Source organism: Phyllostomus hastatus, unplaced genomic scaffold (genome assembly GCF_019186645.2).
Source record: "Phyllostomus hastatus isolate PE091 unplaced genomic scaffold, TTU_PhHast_1.1 phas_contig_62, whole genome shotgun sequence".
In the NCBI taxonomy this organism is placed as follows: Eukaryota; Metazoa; Chordata; class Mammalia; order Chiroptera; family Phyllostomidae; genus Phyllostomus; species Phyllostomus hastatus.
Window position 1 is genome coordinate 9,563,281 of NW_025333921.1, and position 24,117 is coordinate 9,587,397.

At 36.6% G+C, this 24,117-nt stretch overlaps 1 protein-coding gene and 1 pseudogene across 1 annotated transcript in view; both read left to right on the forward strand.

Moving 5' to 3' along the window:
• The window catches only part of TOGARAM1 (TOG array regulator of axonemal microtubules 1), a 105,297-nt gene that overhangs the window by 46,921 nt on the left and 34,259 nt on the right, over window positions 1-24,117 (forward strand). Inside the window, exons 10-14 of the mRNA XM_045848612.1 lie at window positions 2,231-2,329; window positions 4,285-4,460; window positions 4,947-5,100; window positions 5,296-5,430; window positions 11,871-12,024. Coding sequence (XP_045704568.1) covers window positions 2,231-2,329; window positions 4,285-4,460; window positions 4,947-5,100; window positions 5,296-5,430; window positions 11,871-12,024 — 718 coding nt within the window. The remainder of the gene's footprint in view (window positions 1-2,230; window positions 2,330-4,284; window positions 4,461-4,946; window positions 5,101-5,295; window positions 5,431-11,870; window positions 12,025-24,117) is intronic.
• Window positions 9,934-10,033, forward strand: LOC123825350 (annotated as a pseudogene).

Below are 24,117 nucleotides of genomic sequence, written 5' to 3' on the forward strand. Positions count from 1 at the left end.
AAATCATACAACATTGTACTCCTCTGTCAGACATATGTCACTCAGCATGATACCTTCTAGGTGTACTCATGATGTTGCAGATGGCAAGATTTCATTCTATTTTTATGGCTGGGTCATATTCCATTGTACATATCTACCACTGCTTTATCTGTTCATCCGTTGATGAACCCTTAGGTTGCTTCTATATCTTGGCTGTTGTAAATAATGCTGCATTGAACATATGGATGTGTATATCTTTTTGATTTAGTGCTTTGGGTTTCTTTGGATCAACACCCAGAGCTGGAACTACTGGGTCCTTCTTTGTCTCCTGTTATATAGTCTTTGTTTTAAAGTCTATTTCGTCTGGTATAAGTATTGCCACCCCAGCTTTTGATTGTTTGCTTATTTGTTTCCATTTTCAGGGAATATCTTTTCCACCCCTTTACTTTCAGTCTTTAAGTGTATGGGGTTTTTAAAAAATATTTATTTATTTTTAGACAAAGGGGAAGCAGGGAGGGAGGAGGAGAGGGAGAGAAGTATCAGTCAGTGTGTGGTTGCCTCTTACATGCCCCTTGCTGGGGACCTGGCCCTCAACCCAGACATGTGCCCTGACTGGGAACTGAACTGGCAACCCTTTGATTCTCAGGACAGCACTCAATCCATTGAGCCACACCAGCCAGGGCTACGTGTATTTTTTGATCTGAACTGAGACTCTTGTATACAACATATGTAAGGGTCTTGTTTTGTTTTCCATTCAGCCTCCATATATATGTCTTTTGATTGGAGAATTTAATCCATTTGCATTTAAGTTCATTGTTGCTAGATATGTATTTATTGTCATTTTATTACTCATGTTTTTAATCTTTTTTTCTTGTTAAAAAAGCCCTTTTAACTTTTCTTACAATACTTGTTTGGTGATAATGAACTCCTTTAGCTTTTTCTTGTCTGGGAAACTCTTTGTTCTTCAATTATAAATGATAGCTTTGCTGGGTAGAGTACATCTTGTTTTTCATTAGTTTGAATATTTTGTGCCAGTCCCTTCTGGCCTGCAAAGTTTTTGTTAAGAAATCAGCTGACAGTCTTAGGAGATCTTCCTTGTAGGTAACCAACTGCTTTTCTCTTGATGCTTTTAAGATTCTCTCTTTGTCTTTAACTTTTGGCATTTGAATTATGATGTGTCTTCATGTGGGCCTCTTTGGGTTCATTTTGTTTGCATTTCTCGGCACTTCCTAGACTTGAATGTCTATTTCCTTCACCAGGTTAGGGAAGTTTTCTGTCACTTTCCCATAGCTTTTCAAATCTTTGATCTCTGTCTCTTCTTCAGGGGGCACCTTCAGAGCTGAGACATCCTTCTTGATTTTTATCTCCCTCATGTGCATGTGAGATAAGCTTGTTCCCTGTCTCTGCCCCTCCTACCAGTTTCAGTGTGGCTTCTTCTTTATATCTTTAGTTGTAGGATTTCAGTTCATCTAGATTTCTGGAGGTTATGAGTGATGATTGTTCTGTAGTCTAGTTGTAATTCTGATTTGGTTGTAGGAGGATTCAAGTATTGTGTTTACTATACCTCTCTTTTGACTGGATATTTGCTTAATTTATTTAAGCAGTTTTTAAATTAAATTTACCATAGTTTTCTTTCATAGGCCCTAAATTAATTGTATTTTGCTTATTTTTTCTGCCTTATAACGTTCATCTGAAATAGATATATTGAATACCTGCTATGTGCCAAGCACTGTACTAATTGGCCCTGGAAAAGAATGATGATCAAAGCTAGACACAGGTTCTATCCCCATAGAGCTTAAAGTCTAATGGGAGAGAGGATAATTAAATAAATAATTACAAACTCAGGTAAAAGTTAACCTAGGAAAGTGCAGATTGCTATGAGATTGACTTGATCCGTTTCCATGGGTTAGAGGCTTTACTTCATGGTTACCCTTTTGTTACTTGACAGTCATGCTCTGCCTATTTTCTTGTGCATCTTTCCCACTAACCCAGGCATGTGTAAACTTCTTAAAGGAAGGAGGGTTTCTTTTCTTTCTGGTGCCTAGTTTATACTAAGTATTCTAGTGATAAATATTTGTTGAATTAATGAACATGTGTGAGTAAATACATTGTAAATTCTTTGTATGAAATAAATTTCCACTTTTTAATAAAAACATTGTAAAAAAGGAAAATAAAATACCATATTATGCTATCCTAAAATACTATATAGTATATAATAAGTATTTTTAAATGTGGGTTTTTTTTTCTCTAGGATTTACAGGGCCATCATCAAATTTACAACAAATTTCCAGTTGTGACATCACATCCACAAATACCTTATCAGAAGATTCAGTAGTAGTTGTTGGAAAAGGTATTTTAAAGTTATTTAGCTTTCTAATTATATTTTATGTTCTTCACACATAAGCAAAATATATCAATAAAGAATAGAGTGTGATTCAGGTGCTGAATAGAACTTCCTTTTTGAAAAGTTATTAAATTAAAAGAATTAGAAGTGCCCTGGCTGGCGTGCGGGCTGCGAACCAAAGTATCGCAGGTTCGATTCCCAGTCAAGGCACATGCCTGGGTTGCAGGCCATGACCCCCAGCAACCGCACATTGATGTTTCTCCCTCTTTCTCTTTCTCCCCCTCTTCCCCCTCTAAAAATAAATAAATGAAATCTTAAAAAAAAAGAATGCTTTAAAAAAAAGAATTAGAAGTGAATACTTCACATTTCTATTCTCTAGACTACAGTAAATTCATGTCAGTGATTTTCAGAGAAATTTTTTGTGTACATAATAGCTACAGTTTGGATACTTGAGACCTTTTTAGGATAGCTAAGGCAGTTTTAGCATAGTTTAAATTAAAATGGTAGTTCTTATTTGTAAGCTTTTAGTAATCAATATAACAATATAATTTTATCACTGCTTATATAGTGTCTAGCCAAATCAGAATTAACACCTGTTATGTATTTCAGGGGGTTTAGGGGACCTTTGAAACACATTTGCAAATATCTTTTAAAATTAGGTAGGGTTTTCCAGCTTTATTGATTTTTAATTGATAAATAAAATTGTAAGATATTTAAAGTATAAAACTTGATCATTTGACATCCATACACATTGAGAAAGGATTCCCCTACCACATCCCAACTAGTCTATTTTTTAATTGAAAAACTAGAACATAATGATAGGCATCAAGAGTATACATCTTATTTTTGGTAAATAGAATGAAATGTCTGGAAAGCGTTTCTAAATTCCTTGCCTGATAGAGTCTCATTAGGTTATTTTAAGGTCCTTTTCAGATTGCTTCCAACCTACTCTTACAAACTTATTTTCTGTTATTTTTCTACTTGCCTCGTGACAAACCAAACTAATTTATTCACTCCACATACAGGCTTTATACTTGTTTAGCTCTGCTTATTAAGCATCCCTATTTTATAGGATGTCCTTCCCTCTTCCTCTTGTCTCCAAATCCTTTGTGTTTCTAATCCCCACTCAAATCTTTGTTCCTTGAAACCATCTCAAACATAGAGCATACTGGCCTTTTCTTCCTGTAAATTCAGCACTTATGTATGTCATTTGACATTATGTCTTGTGATACTCTTATCGTTCTGTTAAGGTATATGCTTTTATGTTCTATGATTATTTAATGTTTTTCTTATTAACTATGTTTATGATTATTATGTTTTTCTTATGTTAACTATGTTTATTTCTTGAAGGCAATAGCCTTGTATTTTTAAAAATTTTTTTTAATTTTCTAAAATTCATTTATTAATTTTTTTAGAGAGGGGAAGGGAGGGAGATAGAGCAGGAGAGAAACATCAGTGTTTGGTTGCCTCTCATGTGGCCCCCTCTGGGGACCTGGCCCACAACACGGGCATGTGCCCTGACTGGAAATTGAACCGGTGACCTTTTGGTTCACAGCCTGCACTCACTCAATCCACTGAACTACACCAGGCAGGGCTAAATTTTTATTGATTGATTTTAAAGAGCATGAGAAGACATTTTTTGTGTACATAATAGCTACAGTTTGGATACTTCTAATACCTTTTTAGGATAGCTAAGGCAGTTTTACCATAGTTTAAATTTAAATGGTAGTTCTTCTTGAAAAACACAGAGGGACACATTGATTTGTTGTTCCACTTATTTATGCATTTATTGGTTGATTTTTGTATTTGCCCTGACTGGGGATTGAACCCCCGACCTTGACATATTGGGACAACACTCTAAGCTACCAAGCCAGGCTGACAAGAGCCTTGTCTTAAACTGTGTTACCCAGAGGGACATCACATAAATATTCAATGGTAATTTGATTGTTCATTGATTTCAGGTGTATTTGGAAGTCCAAATTCAGCACCAGCAACCTGCAGCCAATCAGTGATATCTTCTGTGGAAAATGGGGATAAATTTTCAGTTAAACAAAATATTGAACCACCATCAGGGATTTATGGAAGAGCAGTTCAACAGAGTATTCCATCATATCTTGATGTTGAGAATGAAAAAGATGTAAGGGTATTTGCTTAATTTTTAGGGTGGTAACTTTAAGCCTATACTAAATTATTGTTTTGTATCAGATTTGGGTTGGTGAAAGTATTCAATTAAAATTTTTAAAATTTTAATATAATTGAAAATTCTGATGTTCAGTCATTTAAATAATAAATTGTTTTTCTTTTCCACCAAATATATTCACATTCTGGTATAAAGCATCTAGTATATTTTATACTGTGCATGTATATATATATGTGTATGCATAAATAATTTTCTGGGATATAATCGAGTAACAGACTAATATCCTGAGGTACAAATTCAGTTGGATATTAGTACCAAATAATTCTACTCTATTTTAGAATTCCTGAAATAAGAACTAAGAAATATATAGTTTATTTTGTATATAGATATTTAATGTCTATAAGTAGTTGTCTCAGATGAAGGTAGTTATTTTAAATGTCAAATTTCCTGAATACTTTCAGATATTTCAACTCTTTCATGCAGATCAAAATCTCTATTTCAAAATCTACTTTTGACAAGATAAAACAAAAGAGAAGAGAGGAAAAAGAACCTTTTGACATTAAAGATTGTGAAAAGAAGGAACAGAATCCTGGGGGACAAATGAAACATATAGGAACTGAGAAAATGGCATCTGAAAGTAAGTGGAATTTTGCTTGTGGTGTGTTTTTCTAACTAGTAATTCTTGAAAGCTAGTGTACTATCATTTAGCTGAAGTTGATATGCATGGCTATTAGTGGAATATGTTGAACTTTGCAAGACCCAGTAGCTTCTATTATAATAAATATTATTTCTCATAAAGAGAAAGCTGATTGATTGTTTTTCTCTTTTCTAGACTTAAATATTTTTGAAGATGAGGTGGGAATATCTAAAAATGAGAGTTGCTCTTTAGAGAACATTACTTTCAACCCTGTTTTCAAAGATGGGGCCAGTTTTAAAAGGTCATCTTCTTTAGTGTTCTCAGATTCACGTAAGTCAACTTGTTTAAATGTAAAGAGTAATGTCACAAATGCTTGTTAAACTGAAGAGACCACATCTGATAGTTCCTTTGTGATGGAGAGAGCACTAAATTAGTAGGAGTCATTGGATAGATCTGGCTTTTTAAATGATGTGGGGGACCCCATTCCTCAGTGTCCTGGAGTCACGGGTGAAATGAGGGTGAAATGAGGCTATCAACGTAAGATCTGCTTGGGGAGAAAAGGCTGCCTAGTTTCTCAGAGGAGAGAAGCCCCGAGCCTTGAGGCTTTTGTATTAAGAACTATATGTTCAGGGGTATACAGCATGCATGCAAAGCTCATCAATCAATGTCTAAAGGCCATAGTTACAGAAAACAGATATTATCTATAGATGACAATTGAGGAAACCAGAGGTCTGCCTTGGGTCAGGACCTGTTAGATATGCTGACTCCAGAGGGTCATTAAGGCATGGTTCAAGAGATTAGTTCACTCCTTCTGCTTTGGATTTAGGTATCTGATTCCTGGCAACAGGGCTAATGCAAAACAAGTCTCAAGGGGTATAATGCATTCTTTAGACCTGATTTCCCATGGAAACCCTCAGTGCTGGTACCAAGTCATGCCTGCCTCCCAGCATTCCCAGTGTTCTGGTTAAGACTTACATTATAGACCTTCATTCAAGGCCTGGCTTGCACAGGGCTATAATTCCCAGTATCACACAAAGTGGTCCCCAACAGAATATCAGTTCTGCCTTTTAATTAGATTTGTGACCTGGAAACAGGCCTCATTTTCTGCCCTTATAAATATTTAAATTATGTTAAAAGTCCACATTATCTCAAAGATCTCTTCTGTATTCCCTGCAAATATCTGTTTTGGTGAGGAGTGATTTCCCATTTTATAGGTAAGGTAACTGAGGTTGTGAAGCTGGTTTGTGTTAGGTCATGATTTTTTAAAATTATCTTTATCATTTATTCTGTCTCTCACTGAGTACTTAAAGGTTCTATACCTGGCCAGGAGTAGGTTCCATGTTTCCTGTATTGTGTTTTTTTTTTTAACTGTGTTTGAATTTATTAAAATGACTGCCAAATGCTGTACTACATTGCTGACTCTTTTGTAACTGTGCAACTTATCCTGGGAGTGAAGTCCAGGTGGAAAGGCAATGTCCCTAGTCTCTTCAAGCAGGCCTCCAAGGGCCTAGTGCACCTTCCCTGGACATGGCTTTGACAAGAGCAGGCCAGTTAGTTAACAAGGGGCCCTGGGCCACGTCACAGCTACCTCTGTGGACATTTGGAATAGGGCTGAGCCACTATGGCAGACATTGGCCACTGTCAGCAGCAGGGGATATGGGCCTTTCTTATTCATCCATTTCCTTCTACTGGCATAGGACCAGATCTGCTCTTCCCTGTGAGAATCCACAGCCAACTTTATACAGGAGTCACATACTGGAAATAAAAATGCCCAACCAGAAAGGGGCATGCCCGTGGAGTTTTAAAATAACAAAAACCATCAACTCCTCAGTCCTCTAGGATAATTTTCTCAGCCTTTGGGGAAATAAAAACATTAATTTCCACTTGTGAAAATACATGCAATGTGAGCCGTGTCAAATGGTCACACTAAATATATCCCACTGCCTAATTTTTAAGATAATTTATTTATAAAACAGGTCACAATACTAAGCTTTTGGCTCTTTCTGCCAATGTGCAAGCTACAGATGCTTGCTTGGTAGCTGAGAGGCACTCATTAGTAGCATTTGAAAACTGAGTAAAAATCCATATAAAACAAATATTCAAATAGTTTCCATAGAAACACAGATAAGTGTGATCCTATCTCCTAGTCTTTCAAAATGTTCCATTTGTGCCAACGCTACTTACAAAGGCATTTCAAAACTAGCAATAATTCATTTATTCAGCTTCTCATTGAGTACTTCCAGGGTTTTGTGCCTGACCAAGAGTAAGCTCCTGTACTGTTTTTAAAAATATTGAAGAGGTCTTAGTTATAGTAGCAATTAAGTTAAATCAGAAATTGAAATGAATCATTGTGGGAACTAAAACAAACAGTAGTAAGGATTATTATTTTTGTTTATTATTATTAGTTATTTGTGAGGAATAATCTGTGTAAACTATAATAAACAATCTTAAATTTATGGGGTCTGAAGTTTAGATAGCAAACAAGAAAACCAGGGAGTATAGAAAAAAATACATAAATACATTGGTACTTCAGTACTGATTGTTAATTTGTTCTGAAACTCATGATGAGTGCCTAAACCAACAAGGGCTGAGTAATGAAGCATTTTTATTTTGTGGGGCGGCGTTGTGATTCATACAAGTTCTAGTAAGTGTGACAATTCCCAAGCAAGCACCAAGGGCTGAAACATTTTTTCCTAATCAAAATGCAACCACTATAGGGTTTGACACATTCTGAAGCCTACACATACTGTAGGTTTGTACAGCATATTTACCTTGCAATATGACCTTGACCAACATATTTAACCTTCTCAAAGATAAATATAAAAGAGATTTGAACTAATCTAGATAAATGCCTGAGGTTCTTTCTAGCTTGTATTTCTTTTATAATGCAAGATGTCTTGAAAACTGTTTAAAATCTGTATCCTAAAAATGATTACCAAAAAGGAGGTTTGGGTGGGGGAGGGTGAAATAGGTGAGAGGAGTCAAAAGGTACAAAATTTCCAGTTATAAATTAGATAAGCAATGGGGATATAATGTACGGAGTGGTGACTAGAGTTAATAATACTGTATGGTACATTTGAAAGTTGCTAAGAGAGTAAATCTTAAAAGTTCTGCCCTGGCTGATATGGCTCAGTGGATTGAGTGTTGGACTTCGAAGCAAAGGGTTGCCGGTTTTATTCTCGGTCAGGGCACATGCCTGGGTTGCAAGCCAGGTCCCCAGTAGGTGGTGTGCAAGGGGCAACCACACATTGATGTTTCTCTCCCTCTCTTACTCCTTTCCCCCTCTCTAAAAATAAATAAAAATATTTTTTAAAAATGAGTTCTTATTACAAGAAAAAAAAAATTTTCCCTGGCTGATGTGGCTCAGTGGATGGAGCACCTGCCTCTGAACCAAAAAGTTGCCAGTTCGATTACCAATCAAGGACATGCCTGGGTTGTGGGCCAGGTCCCCAATTGGGGGCGTGCAAGAGGAAGCTGATCGATGTGTGTGTCTCTTGCACATTGATGTTTCTCTCCCTTTCTCCCTTCTTTCCCCTCTAAAAATTAATGAAAATTTTAAAAGAAAAAAATTGTAACTATATGGTGACAATTGTCACTAGACTTACAGTAGTGATTATTTTGCACTGTCTACAAATACTGAATCATTATGTTATTCTCCTTAAACTAATATAATGCTATATTGTTGATCATACCTCAATTTTAAAAAATAAGATAAAACTTGTTTAAAAAAATTTTGTGTCCTCAGAACTAATAATTGTTGAGATTATACCTAATGAGAGATGTTGGCCTATAAAATTACTGGATAAACATGGCCCTAAGAACTGGTTAAGTGTTAGGTGTTCATGAAGTTTAAGCCTGTTAGCATTCTCAAATAATTTCACTGTTAGTGTCAGGTGGGACACTAATAGTGAAATGGGAATCTATGGGAAGAAAAGCACACCAAACTCCTTACTTAAGCTATTAGTTAGCAGTAGCAAATAGTACAAATAGCAACAAGTCATAAAGTTTCAGGTATTCACTCTTGCTAGAGACATCAACCAATTTTGTGATTTTTGCCTATAATGGAGGCTTCACATTTTTGTTTCTAGGAAGTATAAGGAGAGTGCTTCCTTAAAGTCTACCCTTGTATTATTTGACAGAACAATACGCTTACAAGATAAGTACAAAAAGTGAAAGTAAACTTTCAGAAACTATTTTAACAGTGTGATATCACTATGACACTTTTATTGTATTTTATAAAAATATCAGTCTACAGGGGAAGTTGAAAAAAAAAAACTTAGTTTGATCATAACTGCTTGAGATTGATATTCATATTCAGAATAGCTCCTTTTCCAGACTACAATTTTGTTTAGTTTTGTTTCATTTTTTCAGGTGTATTCAGATGAAAAAATGAATACTGATATAACTTACAAGGCTGAAAATTTGGTGTTTGTCTACATCTCCATAATGACTTATTCTTTCTATAATTGAGGTGGAGTAGATATAGAAAAAGGAATATGTAAAACTTTATCATCAATTTCTTCATAATGTATGAATAATATAACTCAGATAGGGCTCTTGAATGAATGAAATTAGATCATGTAAGTGAAGCACTTAGCACAATGCCAGGCAAAATCTTAATAAATAATGGCTGGTATTTTGTATTTGTTATTCTTTCTGGGTTGTGACATTCTAAAGCTGAAGTATTTTATTTATACATACCAGTTTTGTTTTGTTTTTTAAGTTAGGATTTTTTTTTAATTTTAATTGTTGTTCAAGTTATACATACCAGTCTTATATATGAAACCTAATGAGAATACAGCCGAATCACCAAAAATAATAACATGAGGGTGAGTGCTTCAGTAGCATATATACTAAAATTGGAACAACACTGAGATTATCATGGCCCCTGTGCAAAGATGACACGCAAATTTGTGAAGCATTCCATATTTGTATACAAAATAATATTGAATGTGAAGTGTAATTGAATTTTTTTTATTTTTGCCTAACACTGTTACTCAGTTGGTTAGAACATCTTCCTGATATACCAAGGTTGCAGGTTTGAGTCCTGGTCAGGGCACATACAAGAATCAGCCAATGAAGGAATAAATAACTGGAACAACAAAAATCAATGTTTCCCTTCCTTCCTCTTCCTCTCTAAAATCAATAAATAAAATTTTTAAAAAATTAAAATTAGGCCTATTTATTATATCTGTTGTCAAACCATTTTTATCATGTATGATTTATTTTAGCAAAAGCTGTTACTAATTTATCACTATAGTAACCCAAAATGCCATATTTATCTATTTGAACATCCCTGTCAGGTATGTGATAAATTTCTTGAAAGCGGGAAGTTTTCATTAAACCTCTTTATACAAAATCAAAGGTGATAGTGGACCTGGATCTAAATCCTGCCTTTGACACTCATTATCACTGAGACTTTGAATAAATTTTTTACCTTGTATTAAACTCAGTTATTTTCACAGCAGCGAAATAGAAATAATGAGAGTATCTAACTCAGCTTTTATGAGAAAATTAAATCTAGTAAAGTTTTTAAAAGCAGTGATAAGATTTGGCACAAAATAATAAGTAAAAGTAAACTAACATTGGGAATACCTTATTGCCTTTGAATTTTAAATGCATTTGAACCCATAATTAGCATACAACATCAAGTGAAATATTTGTATATCTCATGTATTTCACGTAACATTTTGTTACAAATAGCATGATTGATAAATACTTTTATGGTAGTGATTTCCTACTGCCTAACACTACCTTTTTAAGAGTAATATAAACATGAAAAATAGCTAATAAATCTTTACCCCTTTATAAAAGCCATCACACATTCTATTTGATCTTTTTGATCTTTTCCTTTCCAACACCTCCACTTCATGCCTTACATTGTGCAGTACCCTCAGGGCATTAATTACCATGAGCACTCAGAGATGATGATTTGTTTCCCCAACATCGAAGGCAATGTCTTGCATCTGGAAAATAATCGATTATGGAAAAAACATTGTTCTTGTTACTACACATAGGCTTAGAATTTGTGATATATTATTATTAGTTCTGTGCCAATAGCAAAAATTGATATTTTTAAAATCCAACTAGAACTTTATATGCAGATGCCATGAAGCTTCATTTTTAGTTATCCATTATATAGTAAAACAGGTATATATTCATGATTGTACAAAGTGGGATCATATGCTTCTTAGTTCTTAAAGCTAGTCTTTGTGTTTTTTAAATTTTTTAATGTTTTTATTTTAATTGTTGTTCTGACCATCATAAACAAATCAACAAACAAGTGTTGGAGAGATTGTGGAGAAAAGGGGACCCTAGTACACTGTTGGTGGGATTGCAGAGTGGCACAACCACTATGTAAAACAGAATGGAATTTTCTAAGAAAACTAAAAATGGATCTGCCTTTTGACCCAGCAATTCCATTCCTAGGATTATGTCCTAAGAACCCTGAAACACCAATCCAGAAGAACCTATGCATCCCAGTGTTCATAGCAGCACAATTTATAATAGCCAAGTGTTGGAAGCTAGTCTTTGTTATATGACTCATAACTGAAAATCCCATCTATGTTTACATTATATGTAATTTAATAATTTTGTGTATAAAAAGTAAAGTTTTAAATAGCTTTGGTATTTGGATAATTTATTTTTGTTGGACACTAAATAGTACTAGTTCTTATAAGAAATATTTATAGCATCTGTAATCAGAATACCATTTGTATCTCTTTGTATCAGAGTTCCCTGGTGCTTTATTTAATGTTTTTTTATTTTAGGTGAAGCATCTCCTGCAGCCATTCCACAGTATAAAGAAAGGATGCCTTCTGTTACTCATAGTCCAGAAATAATGGATTCGTCAGACCTACGACCATTTTCCAAACCAGAAATAGCACTGATAGAAGCCCTGAAGCTTTTGGCTGATGAGGATTGGTAAGTTCATCATTCTTAACTTAAAACTGAGTTCTAAAACTTTTCTATAAATTTTTAATTAAAAACCTTGAAACATTTCCTATTAAAATAGTCTTAGAAATAATTATTTTACTTCTTAGGTAGTTTGAATTTTTTTAACTCATTAATGTAGCTGAACTTTGGTTCTAGCATTACTATATTTACCAGTTATATTATAACTTATATACTATAAGGGCATAGTTTAGCTTTATTATAGATTATAAAAACATTTTGGCATTAGAATATAAATATCACCATTTTTCCAAGTGTTTCTCTGAAATACACCCTCTAGCAATCCTGGAAATATTTATCCGTTACTAATACAGCTACAGCAGCCACCCAGCCAGCTCAGCCCAACTCAGGGAAATAAAGACAGTGGTGCCCCACCCCACTTGCTTCAGTTGTATCATCCACTGGTTGCCCTTGTCCAATTTACTTCTCTGTCCCTTCATTATCTGTTTCCATCCCCATCCTACACCTTATCATCAGTTTTGGTTCTTTACTAGATCATATTCATCAACATAGAATGTGTTATCATAGCTTTTATTTTTTAAAAACCTACCTAAATTGCACATTTTCTTCACATTTCTTTCCTGCCCTTTTTTTAGCTAAGGTCCTTAAGAAGGCTAATTCATTGTCTTTAGTTTTTCACCTCATGTTCTCTTCTCATCTTCCGTAATTGGCTTTCAGCCCTTCCCACAATGACCACCAATTCACTAAAACTACAAAAGTGACCATTTTGCTAAATCTACACTCATCATTTATTAGTCCTCATCTTAGCCTTCTGCAACATTTGACATGGTCAGTCCGCCCTTCTTCTTAATACACTTTTTTTTTTTTTCATTTCACCTTGGAAAATCAGAGTCATGATTCATTTCCTACTTTTGTACTTTCTGATGCTTTCTCTTTTGTTTACTTCAAAAATGAGGTGTGCTCCAGAATTCAGCCCATTGCTATTCTCTATCTACATTCATTCCATAGATCAATCTTTCTGTAAAGAGCCAGCTAGGAAGCATTTTAAGCTCTGCAGGCCAGATTGATTCTGTCACTGCTACTCAACTTTGCTGTTGTAATACAAAAGCAGCCTTTTAGCCTATAAAAACAAATGGGCTCAACTGTGTTCCAATAAACTGTACTTATAAAAACTTCACTTAAAAAAATCTGGCAGAGGCAAATTTGGTCTGTGAACCATATTTTACCAACACCTTTTTTAAAAGTTTTCACTAAGGTTCATAGCTTTAAAATTCATCTGTACTCTTGATTTCTCATAAATGTATATCTGGGTCCATGGTATTTTCTTGAGTTATAAACCTGTAGTTAAGCTGCCTCCTTGATACTTCTACTTGGATGCCAATAGACATATTTAATATGTCCAAAATAGAACTCTTGGACTTCTACTTTCTGCCAAGGTGGATTAACAAACATAAGATTTGCCTTCACATCTGAAAGAAGTAAAGAAATCATACAAAATATATGAAACAATGGTTTTCAAAATATCATTCACCAGGCAGTGAAATATAGTGATCCCTGAGAGATGAGAAATAAGCAAGGTGAGCCCTATCGTTGTCCTGGCTTACTTCCTGCAGAGTTTCCAGGTCACAGCTCAAGGGGGGAGAAACCATCTAGATATCAACAGACATGGAGATGGAGCTTGGGAGTATAGGGAGGCCATGGTAGCTACAATTTGCAGGGCGGTATGCCAGAGAGGATAGACCTCTACAAGGAAACCCAGAGACCATCAGAGGATTCTTCTCAAATGTTTAGCTGAGTACTGGTCAGGGCATGCATGCAAGTAAATTACCTGAAACCAGATCAAGAGCCACTTGAAGAAGTTACAGGGAACTATCCCTAGAGTATATACTAGGCCAAGAATATGTCCTTTCTACAAGCAATGTGGAAAACTTCATAATTCACAGGGCTTTGGGTAGAACACTCAAAAGGTTTGTCTTATCTATGGAAAGAAGAAGCCCTAAGCTAAAGACTGGATTGGTCTCACCTAACAAAGCCTAAAATCAAGGCCTAACAGGAGCAAACTTTCCAAATAACTGTATCCCAGAACAAAGTTCAAAAATATTTTTAGGAGACCTGGCCAGAGAGGCTTAGTTGGGTATCATCCCACAAACCAAAAGGTAGGCAGGATCCATTCCAGGTCAGGGCACATGCCTGGGTTGTGGGCTTGGTCACCAGTTGGGGCACATGCGGTAGACAACCGATCATCATTTCTCTCTCGCATCAATGTTTTTTTCCCCTCTCTTTTTCCCTCCCTTCCCCCTCTCTGGAATCAAAAAAAGAAGAAAAAATTTAATACTTAGAGGAATACAACAATATCCAATGTGAAAGTCACTATGCTTGGATATTTACCAATATCCAAGGCAAAAAAATTGCTAGGCCTACAAAGAAGTAAGGAAATACAACCTGTAATGAGAGGGAAAAAATTAAACAATTGAAAGTAATCCAAAAATGATACAAAAAATTCATAAAAAGGATATTATTACTATAGTTACAATTCTAATCCATGTGTTAAGAAAGCTAGAAGAAATGCATAAAGAGAGAATCAGTGAGCCATAGGACATCTTGTAAATTTCCTTTTGCCATGTAATGTAGCATGATTGAGTGAAGTGACATCCCATCTATGCACCCTCAAGAGAAACGTATTATACAGGTGTCTAGACAGGAATTGTCGTGCCATTTAAAAATTTTGTCTTACTGTATCAGAAATAAGGAGGGGCACTTTATAATGAAAAGGAGTGATTCATCAAGTGTACATAGAAATCCTAAACATTTGTGTACCATATACCAGAGCTTCAAAATACATTAAGCAAACACTGGTAGACCAGCAAGGAGAAATAAACAAATAACATAGTTGGAATTTCAGTTACCCTCTCCCATTAATTGATGGAACTAGTAGAAAGAAAATCAGTAAGAATATACAAGACTTGAACACTATTGAACTAATTGACATGTTTAAATATTCCACGTAAAACAATAGGATTCACATTGTTTCAGGTACACAAGGAACATTTATGAAAAAAGACCATGTCACAAAAAATACACACAAGGGAGTAGCTTGTGAGTTCTGGCCCAGTTGGAGGTGGAGCTAGATATACATACACTTCATCTACTCACACAACCAAAACAAGGAAACAACCAATTTAAAAACAAAAAACAGCCCTGGCTGGTGTGGCTCAGTGGATTGAGCGCCTGCCTGTGAACCAAAGGGTCACTGGTTCAATTCCCAGTCAGGGCACATGCCTGGGTTGCAGGTCAGGTCCCCAGTGGGGGGCATGTGAGAGGCAACCATACATTGAGGTTTCTCTCCCTCTCTTTCTCCTTTCCCCTCTGTCTAAAAATAAATAAGTTTCAGAACAACAACAACCAGAATTACCAGAAAATTGAATGGTATGGAAGTCTGACAAACCAGGAGTTAAAGAAGAAACACTAATGCAGACTGGCATGCCCAGACAAAGAAATATGATCCAAATGAAAAAATAGATCACAACTGCAGAAAAAGAACTAAGCGATGAGGACATAGCCAACCTATCAGATGCAGAGTTCAAAACACTGGTAATCAAGATGCTCGCAGAAATTATTTGAGTACGGTCATGAGATAAAAGAAGTGAAAGCCGTACAAAGTGAAATAAAAAAAAAATATATAGGGAACCAAGGAAAGGAAGGAAACTGGGACTCACATCAACAATTTGGAAGAGAAGGAAGAAATAAACACTAAACCAGAACACAATGAGTAAACAAGAATTCAAACAGAATGAGGAGATGCTTAGGAATTTCTGGGATGACTTTATAAACGTTCCAACATCTGAATCATGGGGGTGCCAGAAGGAGAAAAGGAAGAGAAAGAGATTGAAATTTTATTGGGAAAAAAAATGATGGAAAATTTCCCCAGTCTGGCAAAGGAATTAGACATGTCCAAGAAGCTGAGAGAGTCCCAAAAAAGTTGGATCCAAGGAAAAACCCACCAAATACATCATAATTGAATTACCCAAGATTAAAGATAAGGAGAGCATCTTAAAAGCAGCAAGAGAACAGGAGACAGTTACCTACAAAGGAGTTGCCATAAGGCTCTCGGTTGATTTCTCAGAAGAAACCTTCTAGGCAAGAAGGGGCTGGAAAGAACTGTTGGAAGTCATGAAAAGCAAGGACCTACATCCAAGATTGCTCTATCCAGCACTGCTATCATTTAGAATGGAAGGGTAGATAAAGTGCTTCCCAGATAAGGTCAAGTTAAAGGAGTTCATCATCACCAAGCCCTTATTATAAGAAGTGTTGAAGGACCTTATTTAAGAAAAAGAAGATAAAAACTATGAACATTAAAAAGGCAGCAAATTCACAACTATCAACAATTGAATCTAAAAGAACAAACTAGAAAAAAAAACAAAACAGGAACAGAATCATAGACACGGAGATCATTTGGAGAGTTATCTGCTGGGAGGGGGAAGGAAGAGCAGTATGGGGGGAAATGTACAGAGATTAAGAAGCATAATTGTTAGGTACAAAATAGACAGGGAGAGGTTACGAATAGTATAGGAAATGGAGAAGCCAAAGAACTTACATATATGACCCATGGACATGAACTAAGTTGGAGGAGGGGGATGTGAGAGGGAAGAGGGATACAAAGTAGAGGGGAAGAAAGAAGAAAATGATGGGAAAAGTGTAATAGCATAGTCAATAAAATATACTTAAAGACTATATTACACAGCATAAAATAAATAATTTAAAGGATTCCAATTATACAAATTTTGTTCTGTAACCACAGTACAGTTAAATTAGAAATGAGGAATTAAGAATAAAACATTTAAAAAAATTAATGGGATGCAGGCACATTAGAGGAGGGAAGTTAAAGCACTCTAACACCATTATCAGAGTAGAAGAGTAAGTTTTAACCTTAAACTAGAAACAAAAGAGCAAATGAAGCCCAAAATAAGCACAAAAGGAAAAAATGAACATACAATGGAAGTCAGTGTACTGCAGAACAGAATCAATGAAATTTTTTAAAAATCAGTGAGAGACTTCCAGTCAAGGTGGTGGCATAGGTAATTGTGGCTCTCCTCCTCGAATAGCCACATGAGAATGACTACTAAATTGTAGAACAACTATCACTCTGAATTGTCAGAAATTGAGTTGAATGGAAGACTGAAAGTTACAGAATTAAAAGAAACCACAACCAACTAGACTGGTAGGAAGGGTGGAGATGTGGTACGGGCTATTCCCAATTGATGTGTGGTGGATAAAAATTTGGGACGGATATCTTGAGAGTGAGGAGTCCCAGCACCACACCAGGCCTCCCAGCCCAGGATACCAATGCCAGGAAGATAAGCCCCCATAACTTCTGGCTGCAAAAACCAAGAGGGATTGAGTTGGTGGGAGAAACTTAGGAGTTCCAAGCAGTTCCCCTAAATAACCCCCACGCAGACAAACTCAGATATACTCTCTCTGAGCTCTAGCACCAGGGTAGCAGCTTGAAAGGCACCAGTGGCACATGGGGAGGAAATGAATTGTCTGGCATCAAGGAGAGAGTTTGGGGACAGTTTACTCTCAGACCTAAAGGCAGGCAGAGTCCATTGTCCCTTATTGAGCCCTCTCCCTACAGCTGGCAGGTGCCATATCTGAGTCTCCATCAACTTGGCTAACACTGTTAAAGGGAGTTATTTTAGAAAAAGAAAATCACAACTATGAACAATAAAAGGGCAATAAATACATATCTATCAATAATTGAATCTAAAAGTCAAACTAAGCAAATAAGAACACAGACAGCATTGGGATACAGAGAGTGTTTTGATGGTTGCCAGATGGGAAGGGGTGCAGGGGAGAATAGGTGAGGGGATTAAGAAGTACAAAAATGTAGTTAACAGAATAGGCATGGAAATGATGGTATAATATAGGAAATGGAGTAGCCAAAGAACTTATAGGCATGTCCCATAGACATGGAGAGTGGTGTGAGGATTGTCTGAGGGAATGGTGTGTGCTGGATAGAGGGGGGCATAGAGAGGAAAATCAGGAGAATTGTAATAGCATAATTAGTAAAATACAATTTTTTAAAAAATCAGTGAAAGCAAAAGTGTGTTCTTGGAAAAGATTAATAAAATTGATAAACCACAAGTCAGACATAACAGGAAAAAAGAGAAGAAACATGATCACATCAGGAATGAAAAGGAATGTCACTAATGATCATATAGCTATTAAACAATAAAGGAGTGTGATAAACAGCTTTATGCCCATAAATTTTCACAATTTAGTGAAATGGACAAATTCCTTGAAATACACCAACTATCAAAACTCACTCAAGCTCGGGGGAGGAAGATGGCGGCATGGTAGGAGGGAGCAGATTCCACTTCCCCCTACGCATGGGAGAAAAACAAACCAATCTGTGGAGGAACAGAGCAAAAAGCTAACAATATCACAACATTTATGAAAATAGGACATCAAAAATCATAGCAGACATTGAAAAACCAGAAGGTAAGGAGACTGCTTCAGGATGATAAGGGCCCAGGGATCAGTGCGGGGACCAGGGAGGTTGCAGCCCCCAGGATCGGTGCTCCTGGGTCCACCTCAGGGCACTGGGGAGAGAACAGGGTCAACCGCTCCCTCCCCTGCCAAACAAGGATTGAGCAGCACCAAGGGAGGCCTGGTTGCTTGAAGGCACAGAGAGGGGAGTGAGGACTGAGAGACAATCACACAGGGGCTGTGAGCACCCATGCATAGCCCTGGGAAGAGTATGTGCCCAAGAGTATGTGCCCCAGCCTGCGTGACCAGGGGCGGCCTTGCCGTGCGCCCTCAGCCCCAACCCAGAGAGAGTGTGGTTTTGTGGAAGACCCAGACCCCACAGCCCTGAACAAGGAAAAGGTGCAAATGCTCCACGGGATCCTGGAGCCCATGGCATTGAACTCGGAGAAAGTGTGTGCCCCCTCGGGATCCTCGGATCTCACACCATGAACTCGGAAAAGGCACAGGAGCTCCATGGGATCCTACAGCCCACGGTGGTGAGCTCCAGAGAGTGGTCTTAAGAGCACCCAGACCCACACCAAGGGCCCTGCGGAGACGCTCCAGACCAGCTCTGGGGAGAACTCGAGGCTATCCCTGGGGACAGTACCCAAGAGGCTGACTGAGTTTTGACTGGGAAGGAAGAAAAGCAATTCCATTTGCCCCTCAGCCTGCTGAAGCCAGCAAGACCAGAAAAACTGGTTTGGCCAGTTAGAAACCAACAAGAGGTTATTTTTTCTTTTGCTCGATTCTGTGGTTTTATCTTTTTTTTTTAAGTAACTTATTATTTTTTAATTCTTATTATATTTATATCTCCCAATTCCTTATGCTTCTCTTTCTTTCACTCTAGTGTAATTTCTTCCTTTCCAAATTTATCTCTTCATTCCATCTTCTGCTTTTTTCCATTTTTTTTGAACCTGCAAGTTACTACATATTTGTATTACCTTTTTTTCATTCTTACATTTTTTATTTTAATAATATTTTGGTATTCCTCTTCTTTCTGTATAGTCTTTTTTACTTGGCTGGTTATACTGTATCATTTGATAAGTTTCCCCTGTTAATTCATTCATAGTGTGTTGCTAATTTACTGTCCTTCAATTGTGTTCCATTAGTACACTACTCAAGGTTCTATACTCCCTATTCTTGTTATCTAGATCTCATAGATTCTGTCATATGATTGTTGCTCTAATATTACTGTAAATAAGAGCTATCCCATACAATTGTAAATACTACACAGCGCCCCCTCCCAGATTTCAGCCCACTTCTTGGTTTCCCAAACTCTATTACTGTACTGGTTAACTCTATTCTCTCACACACTGCACCTATTTACTATTCTTTACTATCACCCAACCTCAGAATCTGACCTCCCACACCCTCACTGCTTTCTAGATCCAACTCACAATCCTTGCCTCCCCAACAAGAGTCTTATCTTCTTTCCATCCTTTCTAAAAAGTGGCTAGTGGGGTGGAAGATCACAGTTAACACTATACATAGCCAAAGGATCTCCTGTCTCTTCTCTACTGAATGCTACTGTAAATATCATAGAATACTCTCTTGCTGTCTTAAAACATTTTACCTTGCCCCCCAACTGATCACAAAAAAGAGTAGGGGGAAGCTGTGAACACCAGGATATGCTAAGGAGACTGCACCACTGAATCTCACAGGTATTCTACCAGAGAAGTTCACACCATAAACTCAGGGAACCAGAACAGATCCATTTAAGAAGCAAAAGCTAACAAGAAGAGTGTCTCGAACAATGAGAACACAAACAAACCCCAAATGAAGGGAAAGGAAGAAGCCTCAGGAAGAATGCTAAACAAAATAGAGACAACTCATCTCTGATATGCTGAATTCAAAGAAATGATTATCAGGAAGCTCAATGAGCTCACAATGAGCTACCAGAAATTACAGGGAAACTACAACAAACTCACTGCAAACTACATCAACATGGAAAAGGAAATGGATACTATCAACAAGGGCCAAAAGGAAATGAAGAATACAGTTCTGAACTGAAGAACACAGTAGAAGGAATGAAAAGCAGGATCGATGAAGCAGAAGATTGGATCAGCGAATTGGAGGACAAAGAAGAAAAAAACACCCAGAAAGAGCAAGAAAAGGAAAAGAGACTCAGAAAGAATGAAGAGGGATTAAGAGACATGCAAGATAATATGAAACATAATAATATCCGTATAATAGGGATACCAGAAGGAGAAGAACAACAAGGGATAGAAAACCTATTTGAAAAAGTAATGATGGAAAACTTTCTTAATTTGATGAGTGAAAAAGTCATGGAAGTCCAGGAAACACAGAGAGTCACAATCAAGAAGAACCCAAAGAGACCCACCTTAAGACACATCATAATTAAAATGGCAAAATTTCAAGACAAAGAGAGACTCTTAAAGGCAGCAAGGGAGAAACAGGAAGTAACATGCAAGGGAGCCCCAATAAGGCTAACAGCTGACTTCTCAATGGAAACACTCCAAGCCAGAAGAGAATGGCAAGAAATATTCCAAGTAATGAGAACCAGAGGTCTGCAAACAAGACAACTTTATCCAGCAAGGCTCTCAATCAAGATAGAAGGCCAAATAAGGAGCTTCCCAGACAAAAGAAGTCTAAAAGAATACACCTCCACCAAACCAGCTATGCAAGAGATTCTAAAGGGACTGCTTTAAGAAAGGGAAGGAAAAAGAGAGAGAGAGAGAGAGAGAGAGAGGGAGGGAGAGAGAGGAACACACGTACATAAAAGACAGTGAATAAGTACCAATCAATAATAACCTTAAATGTTAATGGATTAAATGCTCCAATCAAACGACATAGAATAGCTGAATGGGTAAGAAAGCATGACCCGCACATATGCTGCCTACAAGAACCCACCTCAGGATAAAAGACCTACACAGGCTGAAAGTGAAGGGCTGGAAACAAACATTCCAAGGAAATGGACAGGAAAAAAAAGCCGGGTTAGCAACACTCATATCAGACAAAATAGACTTCAAAAAAGGGCCATAAAGTGAGACCCAGAAGGCCACTTCATAATACTCAAAGGAAGAATCCACCAAAAAGACATAAACATTATAAACATATATGTACCCAACATAGCAACACCTAAATACATAAAGAAAATCTTAGAGGATTTCAAGAAAGATATTGACAGCAACACAATTATAGTGGAGCATTTTAACACCCCACTGTCAAAAATGGACATATCTTCCAAACAAAATATCAACAAAGATATTGTGGCATTGAACAATGCCCTAGATGAAATTGACTTAACTAATATATATGGAGCCCTTCATCCCAAAGAAGCCAAATACACATTCTTTTCAAATGCACATGGAATATTTTAAAAAAATAGACCACGTGAGAGGACACAAAACAGGCCTCAACAAATTCAATAAAATTGAAATCATACGAAGCATTTTCTTGGATCACAAGAGACTGAAACTAGAAACCAACCCCAAGGAGAAAAAAAAACCCAAAACACTGAAAATCATGGATATTCAATAGCATGCTATTAAACAATGAATGGGTCAAGAATGAAATTAGGGAAGAAATCAAAAAGTTTCTGGAAACAAATGAAAATGAATTCACAACAACCCAAAACTTATGGAACACAGTGAAGGCAGTCCTCAGAGGGATGTTCATAGCGATACAGGCCTACCTAAAAAAGATAGAAACATTTCAAACTAACTAACCCTTCATCTACAAGAATTCAAGGAACAACAACAAAGAAAGTTTAGCGCAAGTAGAAGGAAGGAAATAACGAAGATCAGAGCAGAATTAAATGACACAGAGACTAAAAGCACAATTCTAAGGATCAGTGAATCCAGGAGCTGGTTCTTTGAAAAGATAAACAAAATGGACAAGCCTTTAAGCAGGCTCATCAAGAAAAAAAAGAGAGAAAACCCAAATAAACACAATCAGAAATGAAAGAGGAGAGACTATAACTGATACCACAGAAATACAAAGGACTGTAAGAAATTACTATGAAGAAGTGTGTGCCAATAAATTTGAAAACCTAGGTAAAATGGACAAGTTTCTAGAAAAATATAATCTTCCAAAACTCAATGAAGGAGCAGAAAGTCTGAACAGACCAATAACAGCAAAAGAAATGGAAGCAGTAATCAAAAAACTCCCAACACACAAAAGCCCGGGACTGGATGGTTTCACAGGAGAATTCTACAAAGCATTTATGGAAGAGCTAACCCCTTTCCACAGACTATTCCGAATAATCCAAAAAGATGGAAGACTCCCAAACTCTTTTTATGAAGGCAACATCATCCTAATCCCAAAACCAGATAAAGACACAACAAAGAAAGAATACTTCAGGCTAATATCGCTGATGAACCATAGATGCTAAAATCCTCAACAAAATATCAGCAAACTGCATCCAACAATACATTAAAAAGATCATACACCATTACCAAGTCGGATTCATCCCAGGGATGCAAGGATGATTCAATATACACAAATCAGTAAATGTAATACATCACATAAACAAAAGCAAAGACAAAAACGCATGATCTTATCAATAGATGCGGTAAAAGCATTTGATAAGTTACAACGCCCATTTATAATAAAAACACTCAGCAAAGTGGGAATAGAGGGAGCATTCCTCAACATAATAAAGGCCATATATGAGAGACCTACAGCCAACATCATACTCAGTAGGCAAAAGGTACAATCTTTTCCACTAAGATCAGGAATAAGACAAAGCTGTCCACTTTAATCACTTCTATTCAATATGGTATTAGAAGTTTTAGTCACAAAAATCAGTCAAGAAAAGGAAATAAAAGCCATCCAAATCGGGAAGGAGGAAACAAAACTGCCACTGTTTGCAGATGACATGATAGTGTACATAGAAAATCCTATAGATTTGGCCAAAAAACTATTTGACCTAATAAATTAATTTGGCGAAACAGTGGATACAAAGTCAATACTCAGGAATCAAAGGCATTTTTGTACACCAACAATGAAACAGCAGAAGCAGAAATCAAGAAAAAAATCCCATTTGATATAGCAAAAAGAAAAATAAAATACCTAGGAATAAACCTAACCAAAAGAGGTAAAAGATCTGTATTCAGAAAACTCTGTAACACTGAGGAAAGAAATCAAGGAAGACACAAACAAATGGAATCATATACTGTGTTCATGGATTGGAAGAATTAACATCATCAAAATGTCCATGCTACCCAAAGCAATTTACAGATTCAATGCAATACCTATTAAAGTACCAATGGCATATTTCATAGACATAGAACAAACACTTCAAAAATTTATATGGAACCATAAATGACCCTGAATAGCTGCTGCAATTTTGAGAAAGAAGAGTAAAGTAGAAGGGATCGCAATACCTGATACTTAACTATATTGCAAGGCCACTGTAATCAAAACAGGCTGATACTGGCATAAAAACAGGCACATGGGCCAATGGAACACAACAGAGAGCCCAGAAATAAACCCAAGTCTCTGTGATCAATTAGTATTTGACAAAGGGGGCAGAAATATAAAATGGAGTAACAGTAGCCTATTCAACAAATGGTGTTTGGAGAACTGGACAGCTACGTTCAAAAAAATTAAACT